This window comes from Herpailurus yagouaroundi, unplaced genomic scaffold (genome assembly GCF_014898765.1).
Source record: "Herpailurus yagouaroundi ecotype Mexico unplaced genomic scaffold, PumYag 251, whole genome shotgun sequence".
NCBI classification, from domain to species: Eukaryota; Metazoa; Chordata; class Mammalia; order Carnivora; family Felidae; genus Herpailurus; species Herpailurus yagouaroundi.
In genome coordinates this window covers 1,807,603-1,823,173 of record NW_024412468.1, presented here as the reverse complement: position 1 = coordinate 1,823,173, position 15,571 = coordinate 1,807,603, and the positions used below count along the sequence as shown (strand labels likewise).

The 15,571-nt window shown below is 41.0% G+C and overlaps 1 protein-coding gene across 1 annotated transcript in view; it reads right to left on the bottom strand.

The window, feature by feature from the left end:
* Positions 1 to 15,571, bottom strand: part of DYNC2H1 (dynein cytoplasmic 2 heavy chain 1) — a 351,138-nt gene that overhangs the window by 92,626 nt on the left and 242,941 nt on the right. The window contains exon 84 of the mRNA XM_040460797.1: positions 14,388 to 14,504. Within this exon, the coding sequence (XP_040316731.1) occupies positions 14,388 to 14,504 (117 nt within the window). The remainder of the gene's footprint in view (positions 1 to 14,387; positions 14,505 to 15,571) is intronic.

Sequence of the window (15,571 nt, the reverse complement as noted above, 5' to 3'; positions counted from 1 at the left end):
AGCATGATAAATAGTTCTCCATCCCCTCACTCTCAATCTGAAGGTGTCCTTAGGTCTAAAATGAGTCTCTTGTAGACAGCAAATAGATGGGTCTTGTTTTTTTTATCCATTCTGATACCCTATGACTTTTGGGCTGGCACATTTAATCCATTTACATTCAGTTTTATTAGAGAAAGATACGGGTTTAGAGTTATTGCGATGTCTGTATGTTTTATGCTTGTAGCGATGTCTCTGGTACTTTGTCTCACAGGATCCCCCTTAGGATCTCTTGTAGGGCTGGTTTAGTGGTGACAAATTCCTTCAGTTTTTGTTTGTTTGGGAAGACCTTTATCTCTCCTTCTATTCTAAATGACAGACTTGCTAGATAAAGGATTCTCGGCTGCATATTTTTTTCTGATCCACACATTGAAGATCTCCTGCCAATCCTTTCTGGCCTGCCAAGTTTCAAGAGAGAGATCAGTCACGAGTCTTATAGGTCTCCCTTTATATGTGAGGGCACGTTTACCCCTTGCTGCTTTCAGAATTTTCTCTTTATCCTTGTATTTTGCCAGTTTCACTATGATATGTCATGCAGAAGATCGATTCAAGTTACGTCTGAAGGGAGTTCTCTGTGACTCTTGAATTTCAATGCCTTTTTCCTTCCCCAGTTCAGGGAAGTTCTCAGCTATTATTTCTTCAAGTACACCTTCAGCACCTTTCCCTCTCTCTTCCTCCTCTGGGATACCAATTATGCGTATATTATTTCTTTTTAGTGTAACACTTAGTTCTGTAATTTTCCCCTCATACTCCTGGATTTTTTTATCTCTCTTTTTCTCAGCTTCTTCTTTTTCCATAATTTTATCTTCTGGTTCACCTATTCTCTCCTCTGCCTCTTCAATCTGAGCCGTGGTCGTTTCCATTTTATTTTGCATCTCGTTTAAAGCGTTTTTCAGCTCCTCCTGACTATTCCTTAGTCCCTTGATCTCTGTAGCAAGAGATTCTCTGCTGTCCTCTATACTGTTTTCAAGCCCAGTGATTAATTTTATGAGTATTATTCTAAATTCACTTTCTGTTATAGTATTTAAATCCTTTTTGATAAGTTCGTTAGCTGTTGTTATTTCCTGGAGATTCTTTTGAGGGGAATTCTTCCGTTTGGTCATTTTGGATAGTCCCTGGAGTGGTGTGGACCTGCAGGGCACTTCCTCTGTGCTGTCTTGAGTAACCTGCGTTGGGGGGCGGGGCCGCAGTCAGACCCGATGTCTGCCCCCTGCCCACCGCTGGGGCCACAGTCAGACTGGTGTGTGCCTTCTCTTCCCCTCTCCTAGGGCGGGATTCACTGTGGGGTGGCGTGGCCCATCTGGGCTACTTGCACCCTGCCAGGCTTGGCAGTATTAGCTGGGGTGGATAGGCAAGGTGCACGGGGGTGGGAGGGGCAGGCTTAAGCTCGACTCTCCTTAATTGATCCACTTCAGGTGGGACCCTGTGGCAGCAGGAGGGAGTCAGACCCGCTGCCGTAGGGGTGGCTCTGCAGAAGCACAGCGTTGGTGTGTGCGTGGAGCAAGCAAGTTCCCTGGCAGGAACTGGTTCCCTTTGGAATTTTGGCTGGGGGATGGGCGAGGGAGATGGCGCTGGTGAGAGCCTTTGTTCCCCGCCAAACTGAGCTCTGTCATCCGCGGGCTCAGCAGCTCTCCCTCCCTTTGTCCTCCAGCCTTCCCACTCTCTGAGCAGAGCTGTTAACTTATAACCTCCCAGATGTTAAGTCCCGCTTGCTGTCAGAACACACTCCATCGGGCCCCTCCGCTTTTGCCAGCCAGACTCGGGGGCTCTGCTTCAGCCACGTCTTAATGCTCATTTCATTTAGTTTAGATCCATTTAGTTTCATTTAGTTCAGTTACGATTAGTTACAATTATTATTAATGGAGCAAGCAGAGCTCAACCAGGATAGGTGGGTGTCATCACCCAATAAACTGCTGAAGAACTAAAGTACAGGGGCAGCCCCGCTAGTGACACTGACAGCAAGCAAGGCCAAGGGTGAACAACAAGGGAGGGGAGCAGCTGTTACATCTTCTGAGAAGAAAACGACAGGAAGCTAGGGAGAGCTAACATAAAAAAAAAAAAAAAAAAAAAAAAGTTGTTTTTGTTTCAGGTATAAATTATTTGCTAATTTCCCAATGCCTTGAAAATGTTATAGCTTTTTTTTTTTTTTTAACGTTTATCTATTTTTGAGACAGAGAGAGACAGAGCATGAATGGGGGAGGGTCAGAGAGAGGGAGACACAGAATCTGCAACAGGCTCCAGGCTCTAAGCTGTCAGCACAGAGCCCGACGCGTGGCCTGAACTCACGAACCGCGAGATCATGACCTGAGCCGAAGTCGGACACTTAACCGACTGAGCCACCCAGGAGCCTCGAAAATGTCATAGCTTTTATGTACCAACCAAAGATGTCCACAAAAGCAAACCCAGCAGCGGTCCCTGGGAGGAAGGCACAGCACTGGCGGATGTCGCTGTGAATGGCTCTTTCCCCGCTTTCCTTACCCCTAGGTTCCCTGGCAGCCATTTTCACATCAAACATGGGTATGCACAATAACATGGTACGTGTTTTTTTGAAAAACCATTTGTCCCCTGTACAAAACAGAACATTAACAAGACCGTATTGACTCCTAGGCAAGAATCTTTCACAGGTGATCTGCCCCGTGACTGCGCCAGGGGAACGCAGCAGACAAGGAAAGGATGACAGAGCCACAAGTCGCACACTGAGAGACTGAACACAGACCACGGTATCGAAGGACAGGAATGACTAACATTCTAGCATAGGGACTATGTGCCAGGCGCACCATGACTTTCCATGTGAAGTTATCTTGTTACATACTAACAGTTTCAGCAATTCAAAAAGCAGAGAGAGAAGAATGGATTCCGAACGAGGAAAAAACGTCACTGGATCTGAAAATCTCGAACTGGCTGAGCAGTCTTTTCTTCCACGCCCTCCTCAAAATGAGGTATTTCTTCACGACAATAAAATGCTTTGGTTTGCTGATGTGTACGACAGACTCTCAGAAACACAAGACAGCACAAGATACTGGTGTGAGTGCGCGTTGTTTCCAAGTCTGAGAAAAGCCAACATCCTAACGCAGCAAGCGAACTGGTTCATGACTTTCAGAGTAAATGGAGCACTCAGGTTTCAACGGTCAGGGAACAGAGCCAGTGAGAAACCATTCCAACAATGAATGCATTACTTAACAGAGAAGGACAGTCCACAAAGTGCAGTCACTTACAGGACACATACACATGGTTTTTGCAACTGCTCAAAGTAAGAAATAGAGAATTTCAGCTTCTATTTTCTGCCGTAAACAACTATGTTGAATAAAATATTAAAGCATGTTCTTCCACACACCCAAAAGCAACCTTGAGAGAAGGAAGAATTATTCAAACAACGAAGTGCTGAGTATTCAATTTTCATCTTTATTAATTTTATCCCGAATGCAAACACAAGGTATTCTGCATTAGAGATATCACTTACTAATTACCTCACAATAAGAAATAAGTGTGCTGTTACTGTCGTTGTACCTTGACCAAGGCCTTCCTTTTGGGGTGGCCAGGTGAGCCAGACGCCCCTGGGTGAGGTACACAGGGGACGGGAGACCGGTCATGCTCTGCTTCTACAGACTTCCTCTTCCCCTCCAAAGACGGACTTCTAGGAGATGCAATGGGCTTGAATTCTAACCAACACTGTGCTGTGCAAATAAAATCTCTCCAGGAGCCATTTGATCTAAGAGATGACTCAGTTTGGGGCTTTGTCCCTTCTGACCTTTAAAAACCCAGAGAGATAATGCTCTGGTCTCTCCAGCATCTTGGGGCTTAGGAACTGAGTCAAGGTCTAACCTGTGGTCCTCTCAGAAAAATAAGAGAGGTTTTATCATCCCTTCTGTTCAGAGCAATTTTGTAGACAAATGTCTACAAAGCTAATTCTCATGGTATGTGAAATAAGAATCGGGCTCTTTTTGGGGTGACACGGAGAAATCTAGAAAGGGTTTTTTATGCGCCAGCACTGCAAGTGAGACAACGACAAGCACGGCCCTCAGGTCACTGGGGCTGGTGACCCTGAGCTTTCACATTCATAATCACGGGTTGTGAGACCAGACATGAGGTCCACTATCTGGTCAATGGAGAGGATAAAAGATGCCCCCCCCCCCCCAATTAAAATCCTGAATGATTACACTTTCAGCAGAAGAGTCAAAGAGAAATAAACTGCCTTCACCTGTGCCCCAAGGACTATGAGGGAAAGTGCGTATCAAAATTTGGTAGTAACTGTGGAGTGGTGAGTGTATATGTAGGACTCTCTCCTCAAAAAATAATTGTCACAGTTGGAACTTTAACATTAGTTTGTATGCGCGACTTTGGAGGTTCTGATGAACTTCAAGAGGATAATTTAATTTGTATAGTTCCAGACTAGAGGTATCTCAAAGTATTTGAAGGGTGCATGATGCTGACCCAACCTAAACCAAGCCCTAAGCCTACATTCTAAACTGAATGGTTCAATACGTTTTAATTCCAGGCTACAAATAGCTCCTTTGTAAGTCATGTTACCAAAATAATTACATGTCACGGCTTAACAAAAACCCAAATACTATATAAGTAAATAAGGCACTGCCATCAAATTATCATATACAATGTAGAGAAGAATCAAATCCACAAAAACTTCAGATATAGGAATAACCACAACAAACCATAAAGCAATTATGGTAAATGTTTCTAGAACTGACAGAGATTCTTAAACAACAAGAACATCTGGAAAAGAAACAAAATTTTAAAAATTAAAAATTATTGGGGTGCCTGGGTGGCTCAGTCAGTTAAGCCTCCAACTTCAGCTCAGGTCATGATCTCATGGTTCATGGGTTCGAGCCCTGCATCAGGCTCTGTTTTGAGAGCCTGGAGCCTGCCTCAGATTCTGTGTCTCCTTCTCCTCTGTCCCTCCCCTGCTCGTGCTCTGTCTCTCTCTCAATAATAAATAAGCATTAAAAAATGTTATTAAATAAAAACAGTAAGGGTTAAAATGTAAAACTTCCATACTAGAGTACATCTGGCTGAGTAAAGAGGGAGTGGACCGGAAGACATGTGTAGAGTTTATTAAGAATGTATCACAAGGACACGAGGAAGTGGGAAACAAGAGAACTAAGACACACGGTGAGTAAAGAGAAGAGGGTGGGCCGACTCCTGACTCAGGTTCCAGAAGAGGAGGAGTAGAGCAGAGTGAAGAGTCCAACTGACCTTGCCCACAGATGAACAGGAGCAATCCAAATTCAAAAGCCCATTAAATCTTAAGCAAGATTTCAAAATGAATGAATTAAAGAGAGAAAGAAAACAAATCCATGCTGAGTCTCAGTAAGACTGCAGAAAACCAAGGCAAAGAGATCTTAAAAGCACTATGAAAGTAAACATAAATCAAAGGAGCAAAAATGGACTTCTTAGCAGCAAAAGCAGAGAGCAGAAAAGAGCAGAATCATCTCACTGTACCTTCAATATAATGAGACAGTAACTGTTAATATGGAAAAATAAACATTTGAAAACAGAGGACAGGGCGCCTGGTGGCTCAGTTGGTTGAATGTCCAACTTCGGCTCAGGTCACGATCTCGCAGTTTGTGAGTTCGGGCCCCGCATCGGGCTCTGTGCTGACAGCTCGGAGCCCGGAGCCTGCTTCGGATTCTGTGTCTCCCTCTCTCTGCCCCTCCCCTGCTCATGCTTGGTCTCTCTCTCAGAAGTAAACAAACATTTAAAAAATATATAAAAACAGAGGATACATTAAAGGCATTTTCAGAGAAATAAGGATGCAAAGAGTTTCCCACCAAAGGACTCCTGTGACTTCAGGAAGAAGGGGAGGACACTCACCCAAAATGTCCTGGAGGCAGGAAGGGGTACAGGACAGTGAAGGCATGGGACCCGGTCAGAACGAGCATGAAGTGGAAACAACAGCCAAGACTGAAACACGTAACAGTAACTCCATATGAGGCTGGGGTTATGTATAATGTCCTCAGCTTCTTCAATTGTCTTCCATATAAGTAAATATATTTACATTAACTTTGATAAGCTAAGTTCGTACGATAAACTATCTAGGATGCCACTAAAAAGGTAGAAAGCATGTACAATTTGTAAACTGTGAGAGAAAGATATCAGAGAAAACAATCAGTCCAAAGGAAGATTAACAAAGGAATGAAAAGAAGAAAAATACAAGACATAATAATACGAAGTAATCCAAAGTAATATTAAATAGATGAAATGATCCACTTAAAGATCACAAAAAGACCACCTATGATGCACACATATAAAAAGGTCCAAAAGCTGAGAACAGAAGTATGAAATAAGATAGAGCTAACCAAGAATAATTAAAAGGTTCATGCAGATTTACTAATATCGGAAGAAAAACACTTTAAGAGTTACAGAAAATTACTTTGAAATGATTAAGTTTAACCTATCAAGAGATAGTGTTCTGATTTTACATAACTCAAAAAGTGACAGTAAAAAACCATTTTATAAATGTATGAGTCGTGAACAAAACACTTAAAAAACTTAATTTTGGGGTGCCTGGGTGGCTCAGTCGGTTAAGCAATTAACTTCGGTGCGGTCAGTTCAAGCCCCATATGGGGTTTTGTGCTGATGGCTCAGAGCCTGGAGCCTGCTTCAGATTCTGTGACTCCCTCTCTCTCTGCCCCTTCCCTGCTCATGCTCTTTCTCTCTCAAAAATAAACATTAAAGAAAAAGTTTAAAAACTTAACATAATTTCAACATGGCAGTCAACCACAGCAGAACACGTATTCTTTTCAAAGATAACACAAAAAAAATGTTTCATAATGATATAATGGGCCATAAAGCAAGTCTCAACAAGTTTCAAAGATGCGCGTCATAGGACAGCATTCTCTGATCACAAAGAGTAGAAATCTGCGACTAAAAGTAACCAGGAAAGCCACTTATGAATAAAAACGCATGAAAGAAGTAGAAGTCATAACACAACTTAGAAACTGTTTAAAAGTGAGTAGCAATGAAAACATAAAAGTAAAAATTTGAGGGGTACAGTTGCAAGAGTGTTTAAATTAGGAATAGGAGGAGGGGGATCACTGAAGCAAACACCCAGTCAAGAAGCAAACACAACAGAAGGAAGAACAAACGAAGAGCCTGGCTTGTGGAAGGGAGGTTGTTTCTCAGCTCCCATCCGCCCACTTTGCTTTTCTTCCTGTAGCTCTGTGATGCCCAGGCTGAGACTCCCGCAAATTGAGGGTTTCTTGCCAGCTGAGGCCCCATGAGGTTCAGCCACGTGGCATTTGCAGAGGAGAAGGGAAAACCCAGGGGCTTCTCCTGGGGGTGCTCCCGGCACCAGTCCTACAGCACCCCCAGCAACAGAGGTTCCAGCACTTCTGAGGGGGCAGCGCCCTCCTGCACCTGAGTCCCTGCCGGTCCATGGGCCCCTCCATGGGGCTCTGCCTGCCATTCACCCCAGACTCCTCCCTGCTGTCCCCCAGCCCAAACAAAAGGTGGTTGCTTCTTGCAAACATGTGCTTCCAACTCTTCCTTTGTGTCTTTTCTGGCCATGCAACGTATGTATAACCAATTCCCTTGTATTAAATCATCTGTTGAAATACCTAGTGTGTTTTCTACTGTGCTGTCTGCAATGGGACAGAGAGAATCTAAGTTAATGTAAGCTACACATTCCTTGTTGTCAAAAGGAGTGAAACCTGTCAGGGTCTGGGGGAAGGAGAGTGGGAGTGGTGGTGGGTAAAGCTTTACTAAGAATTAAATTCCAAAGGACATCTTTCACCTGGAGAATCAAAGAGACAGGAGATCATACTTGCTGAAGTTTAGATGTTTTAGGAAGAAAAAAAAAAAAGCCACAAAACAAAATAGCTCTAAGTACAACTGCGAAATGTTTTTATCCAACAAAGGTATATATTATAGATATATTCCCTACCTTAAATTTTCTAAAACTAGGACATAGTCATCATATTTTATAGGATTTCACCTTAATTAAAAGGGAAGAAAGTCGAAAAGCAGTCTGAGAAGAAATAATATATTTAAAAGATAATTTTAGTTTAAGAATATAAGAAAGTACTAGTCTTACTGTTTATTCTAGAATTCTCTATTTTACTTTAATTGCAATGCACTATTTTAAAATTAAGCTATTGGGGGGCGCCTGGGTGGCGCAGTCGGTTAAGCGTCCGACTTCAGCCAGGTCACGATCTCGCGGTCCGTGAGTTCGAGCCCCGCGTCAGGCTGTGGGCTGATGGCTCAGAGCCTGGAGCCTGTTTCTGATTCTGTGTCTCCCTCTCTCTCTGCCCCTCCCCTGTTCATGCTCTGTCTCTCTCTATCCCAAAAATAAAGAAACGTTGAAAAAAAATAAATAAATAAAATTAAGCTATTGGGCCTAAAAGATTAATTTGACAAACACACAATCTACCATCTGAAAAAAGAAATAGTAAAATAGTTACCAGGTCAACAGGTTCAATTATTGTTCAGAAAAAATTCCATCACCTATTTTTTTCCCAACAATTCTCCCAGCCTAAAAGAGGCAGTTTTCTGTGTACCTCTTATCATGTGGGTAATCTCAGTGAGAGGTCGTGGGAGTTCTCAAGCTATGTAAAGGAGATGTAAATTGGTCAGAATGTCAGTAATTCTCATCAGTTGTCACCATCAACCAGGTATTAAAAATTGATGAGAGGTAGCTCACGCATAATAAAAATTTCAAAGCATGAAATGATCTTTCAAATGCAAGCATGCATAATATTGAATGAAACTGGCTTCTCTGTTATACTCTTCAGTATTTTGCTCATTAAATTGTTTTTCAAGTTACTATTTTTAGCAGAAATCCTAAGAAAAATGTCACAAAATAAGAGATGATACTAAATTATGCATCTGAACTATTTAAAAAATGATGTGACATAAATTAATGATTAACAAACTGATGCTGAAAGTTACAATTACATATTTATATGCATTTTCTCCTGAAATAGATATAATCACTAATACAGTCACTAAAAATTTAGAGATTCCACTTCAAGCATGAAAGACTAAATTAAGAAAAGATCTTGAATACGGCCATGGTATCAGGACCATTAGGGCTTGTTATACTAAGTTTTACAAAGCTACAAATCTTTAAAGAACTGAGAACAAAAAAGTTTAATGTCTGAAGAGTTCATGCTTTCCAAACTGTTCACATCCATTTTTTATTAGATTGGCACCAGAGTCCTACAGGGATGGATTCTACTTGGGAGATGTCTTGGAAGCGTTTCTCTTGCTCCGCGCTCGCGTTGCCATAGCACTGGTGAATGACGTGTACCCACTGCAACCCGGTCCTGCAGAAGAGTCCTGACTGTCCATCCAGTCACTCTGCTCCAAGCATTCCTGTCCCTCACGGGTCAGACTAACAGACATGGCACACTCTTCCATCTCTCTGCGACACCACACCTTGTCTTTAACCGAGAGGATTTCTCGCTCGTCGTGTAACATTCCCTGGCTTCCTTTCAGCAGAATTAAGCATTCCTTCACCTGGGCTCCCCCAAAACATTGTAATACCTCTATTTTTGAGTATTATTATCAAATCTTAATAAACCATAGCACATAGCATCTAAGAGAAACATCAATAGATACTTGATGAATGAAAAATGAGTTAATGCATGAATGCAGAGAAGAGGTTGACGTCCCTTTTCAAGAAAAAGCTAACATAGAGTCCAGAAGTGATTCAATTAATGTCTCCTACCTATTTAATGGGAAAAGATTAGGACCTCGGTGACTCCCTTATAATTACTTTTCAAAAAATTATTATTATTGCTTAGATATAGTTAACCTTTAAGTTTAGCTAGTAATTAACCATAACCTCATAGAAATAATGATGAAAAACTAAAAAAGGAATGTAGTACTAAGTTGTTGCATTTGAAACATTTATATGCATAAATTTCAAAACTCTTACAAAACAGAATTCCTATTCCTAAGGGCCACATCTTAATTTGCCTGGTTTAAAATACAACCTTCATGAGAATTGTTGTGCAAGTTATAAATTAGTATTGGGAAACATGGAGAGGGAAAGGAGTAAAATGCAGGGATCTTATCTGGCCATCACTGGTGGCTGGCATGATGAGCCTATTCAAGGATATGGAAACAGCCCTCGGAAACTCCTCATACACAAATCTGAGGTGGTTTGTGCACATAGCACTCAGGTCTGCTAGAGTGTGAAAGAAGCTTAGAAGTAAGGTTGGATATGGAGCCATGTGGTGAAAAATTCTTTTTCCCTTAGTAAAATTAATGTGATAATAATAAGAAATATGATTTCAGAAAGTATCTATTAGAAGGAGAGTCAAATCTGGAGTTTTCTGTTATCCATATGAGAGAACAGAAGTCTAAATTATGACAATAAATTCAGGAAAGAAACGGAAGAGATAAAAAACAAATTGTAGCAGAATGAAGTGTAAGATACTCGCTACATTAATATGGCCACTATGAGTTTAACATAATGGTAATTTTGAAATAATCTATATGTATCTTACAAACAAAAATCAGAATGAAATTTTAAAAGTTACGCTTGTTTCCAGACAGGAGAGCAAACTATGTCCCACCTGCGAATCCTGTCTTGGACACAACAAGAGAACACTACACCAGAAGATGGGACCCTGAGAATGGGAACATGTGGGAGACCCTTGTAAACAGTAGGGTACGGGGACCAACCGCTGAAGAGGGCTGGGCCCCAGGCTGGGGTGAGGCAAGGGAGAATTCAGGGTTGCTGGCTTTACCACCGCCCTGAATGGATCACTGTCCAACACGTCACCACTTCAGGGCTAAAAACAGCAATATGAAGCCACAGTCATGGTTAGCAAGGTAGTTGATATGACACAGCATGTAGTCCAGCTGGTGTTGGAAATGGAGCTAAACAGGTTCCAGTACAAAGGCTCAGATTATCAAACAAACAGATACAAACAAATCCACACCTGTTTATACTATGGTAAAACGTAAGGATATAAGAGACAGAACATTCTTAGAGGAAAAATATTAATCAGTTACAAAGAAATAAGAATTGGATTAACAGTGAACTTCCTCAGTAAAAAGACCTAATAACCTTATACGTAAAGGAGCTAGAAAAAGAACAAACAATTCCAAAATCAATAGAGGGAAGAAAATATAAGATGAGAACAGACATAAATGATATAGAAACTAACAAAACAATAGATCAATGAAACCAGGAGGTGGTTCTTTGAAAACTCTTAGCTAGACTCATCAAAAAAGAGAGAGAGAGACACACACACAAAGGACTCAAAACCAGAAATGAAACAGGAGTAGTAACAACTGACAGCACAGAAATACAAAGGATTATAAAAGAATATTATGAAAAATTATATGCCAACAAATTGGACAACTCAGAAGAAATGGATAAAATTCTAGAAACACATAACCTCCTAAAATTGAAGCAGGAAGAAATAGAAAATTTGAACAGACCGATTACCAGCAGTGAAACTGAATCAGTAATCAAAAAATTCCCAACAAACAAAAGTCCAGGACGAGATGGCTTCACACATCAATTCTACCAAACATTTAAAGAAGAGTTAATACCTCTTCTTCTCCAACTACTACAAAAAATAGAAAAGGAAGAAAAATTTCCATATTCATTCTATGAGCCCAGCATGACCCTGACACCAAATCCAGATAAAGACAAGAAAAATAAGAACTATAGGCCCATAACTCTGATGAGCATCAATATAAAAATCCTCAACAAAGTATTAGCAAACTGAATCCAATTCCACATTAAAAAAATCATTCACCACAACCAAGGAGGATTTATTCCTGGGATGCAAGACTGGTTCAGTATTTACAAATCAATCAACATGATACACCACATCAACAAGACAAAGGGTAAAAACCACATGATCCTTTCAATAGATGCAGAAAAAGCATCTGACAAAGTACAACATCCTTCCATGATAAGAGACTGTTGAGAACTGAGAACAAACTAAGGGTTGATGGGGGGTGGGAGGGAGGAGAGGGTGGGTGATGGGTATTGAGGAGGGCACCTTTTGGGATGAGCACTGGGTGTTGTATGGAAACCAATTTGACAATAAATTTCATATATAAATAAAAAAAAATAAAAATAAATAAAAACCCTCAAGGAAGCAGGTTTAGAGGGAAAATACCTCCACATAATAAAGGCCTTACATAAGAACATGCACAGGTAACACCGTACTCAAGGGTGAACAACTGAGAGCTTTTAGCCTACGTTCAGGAAGAAGACAAGGATGCCCACTCTTACCACTTCTATTCAATACACTACTGGAAGTCAGTCACAGCATTCAGACAAGAAAAAGAAATAAAAGGCATCTGACTTCATAAGGAAGAAATAAACTTCCGCTATGTGCAGACGATACGATACCATATATAGAAAACCCAAAGGATGCCACCAAAAAAACTACTCAATAAATGAATTCAATAAGGTTGCAGGATAAGAAATCATAGAGAAATCAGGTGCAATTCTCTACGCTAACAATGAAGTAACAGAAAGAGAAATGAAGAAAACAGTGCCATTTACAAGCGTACCAAAAATAACCAAATACCTAGGAATAAACTTAGCCAAGAAGGTCAATGACCTGTACTGTGAAAACCGGAAAGCAATGATGAAAGACACTGAGGATGGCACGGGAAGGAAAAAGGAAAAACATCCCGTGCTCATGGATTCAAAGAACAAACACTGTTAACGTGTGCAAACTACCCAAGGCAAAAGACTGTGAGGTCTGTTTCTAGTCTTGGTAGCATGCTTGTGCTCTCTCTCGCTTGCTCTCTCTCTTTCTGTGGTGCACACACACACACCCCTAACAACTTGAAATTGCTATCCAGCATGGCTGAGATACCCCATTGATCCTGTCTTCGTAATGGAAAGTGGTCCTTATGCTCGATCCAGACAGACCTTGAGCAATGTCGAACACGCCTGTCTCTCCCACACCCACCCATCTGATGCCACCTGAGAGGACGCTGACTCTCCCGCAGCTCCCAGTGCCAGGACTACATTTCACACAAAAGAAAGTTCACACACGCTTAGTGCCTATGCACTTATAGATGTGAGTGCTGGCCAACCATTCTCAGTGATGTCTCACATTCAAGTTCACCTCACAAAGCAGAAGTCATTTGTTCTTCCCTGCTTCTGTTGCAGTTTATGATAAAACCAGTTCATGATTCATAAAGGCTCAAATTAACCCAAAATGCATGGTCATTTTCTACTTCCTTCTTCCTTTAGTTTCAAACAACGTAAACATCACTCAGAAAGCTAAATCCAAACATAATACAAACATAATCCCAAAATTATAAAATACAATTTCTTTGTAAAATCAAGCCTTCTGAGGGAAAAAGGGAGTCAAATTTCCCTGTATAATAAAGGAATGTGGCACTAAATGCATTTAACTTCCCACACTTCCCCTCCTGGTTATTAATTTAAAGGAAAGCAAAGGCTGGTTTAAGAATAGTAACTCTCCTGTGAACCAGTACAAAGAACGGATCAGGACCATGACTCCATATCAGGAATACGAGCAAGGTGATTCCTTGTACGGCCAGGGCAGAGGGGAGCACGGCGCAGGACACCAGGGCATGAAGCGCTGTCCCTGCTAGACGCCCCTCACACTGACTGTGTCAAGCTTTACCAGTGGGGCGATCCGAATGGAAGCACTGATCCCAGTGAGCTGGGGTCAGTGCTTCCTGGGATTCCTGATGATCCCCATGTGTTGAGAATGTCATAACAACTCAAAATCACAATACTGTAAGGTTTGAGGATTCTGAATTTTTAGAAGTTTTTAACCTTTTTCATAGGTTCTGAAATTAGCTCTATTTGACATCCCTCATTTTAAAAGGTTAGACCTGAGATAGAGGCATTTTTACACTAACACTAAACTGATGGACTGTATAGTTTTGTTTTTGAATTCGAAAGAATAAATCCCTATTCAATAAGAACAGGAACCACAATATGCTAACGACAGCCTCGTGAGCAACTACTCTATCATCTACCGTAACTACCCTACAATACAAAACTAAATGGGTTCCAGCCGATGAACTGTTTGTCCTCAGCACTGTCAGTTCTGTGAAACATACCACCTTCACCAGCAGGCACTGACTTTACAGAAAGAGGAAAGACAAGGCAAGCAGTGAATACAGTGATGTACAGCAGGTACAGGAGATGACCTGGCATGTCACCAGGATATGACAATCACACGGGTCACCCCACTTCTTGGGCTGATCTGATTCTGTTACTATTATGTCCCCACCTCCTTCCAGGACACTGGTGTACATAAGAGGCAGATCGACACAGAATTTTACCATCAGGGAAAATTTGGGGATAAAACTGGAAAAAAAGGACAGGGAGAAAAAAGGGGGCCCGATCTGAATACTGTTCCAGTACTAACCTGGTTTAGTTTCTTCCAGAGATTGAGGACAGGGGAGAGTTCGTTAGACCAGATTTCTCTATCAAATTTGCAACCAGCTGTTACTGATCTGCCCAAGATCCTCAACTGTGAAATAACCTAAAATAAAAACATAATAAGCAGAAAAAATTGAAAAGAGAGAAATAGTATGGGTCCAAAAATAGCTATATTTGTTTTATAAAAATAGAGACTAAATATAAACAAGTTTTAATCCCATTATCTCTATTCAATTGCCTTAACATGTAACTGATTTACGTAAGCAGTTAAAAAATAAAGAAAAATATATTTCGTTTGATTGACTCAACTTTATAATTTCAACATGCTGATTGATTAAAGATCGTTTTTCTGAAAAGAGGCAATGGTAGGAAAGATAGTAAAGAGCATACCACACTACATCAAAGAGCAAAACAATTTTAAGTAATTATTTGTTGGTACAAATCATTACAAACCCAAGTTTTCGTGCTCTGTATTAACGTTAAGTTGCCACGTAAACGTTTCTTCTGCACGAAGACTCTAATGAAAGACGCACGGACAGGGGGGCGGGGTGCAAACCAGGCGAGGTACACAGTGCTTCCCACTGGGGGCGCCCCTTCCGCGACTTTCTGCTGATCCCCATCGAAATCCACTCACACACATTTCCTAACACCGTGCTCTGTGACGTGGGCTTCGGCAAAGATAACTGACTTGCTACTTCTCCAGCAACGAGGCAGAGGTAATGAGGGTACTGATACTGGGCTGGAGGTATCGGGGTGGGGACAAAATCAGCGCGGTATCTGCGGGCTGCTCTTTACAAGCACTTCAACTCAATGTCAAAATTATGCTCTCAGTGCTTCTCTGACATAAAATAAACCCAAAACGAGAGGCACGTGTTTTCCAAAGCTACTATTTTTAACACCAACCTTTGCAGCATGCTGACTACATTTCTGTTTTATTTTTTGAAAAATAAAAGATGTAGATTGCAAGATTTGAAGGATGTAGATTGTTTTTCCTTTTTGAACAGATTGGGCTATATTTCATATTTGTTGGATGCTTGTATTAGTAAAGTTCTTAACAAAATAAGGGCCATAAATCTTTCAAAATCAACACACTACTCAATTGTTAAACATCCACCATCATGCTGTAAAACTCAAGTTACTTCTAGAGCTTTTGATTGATTCTCCAATCTT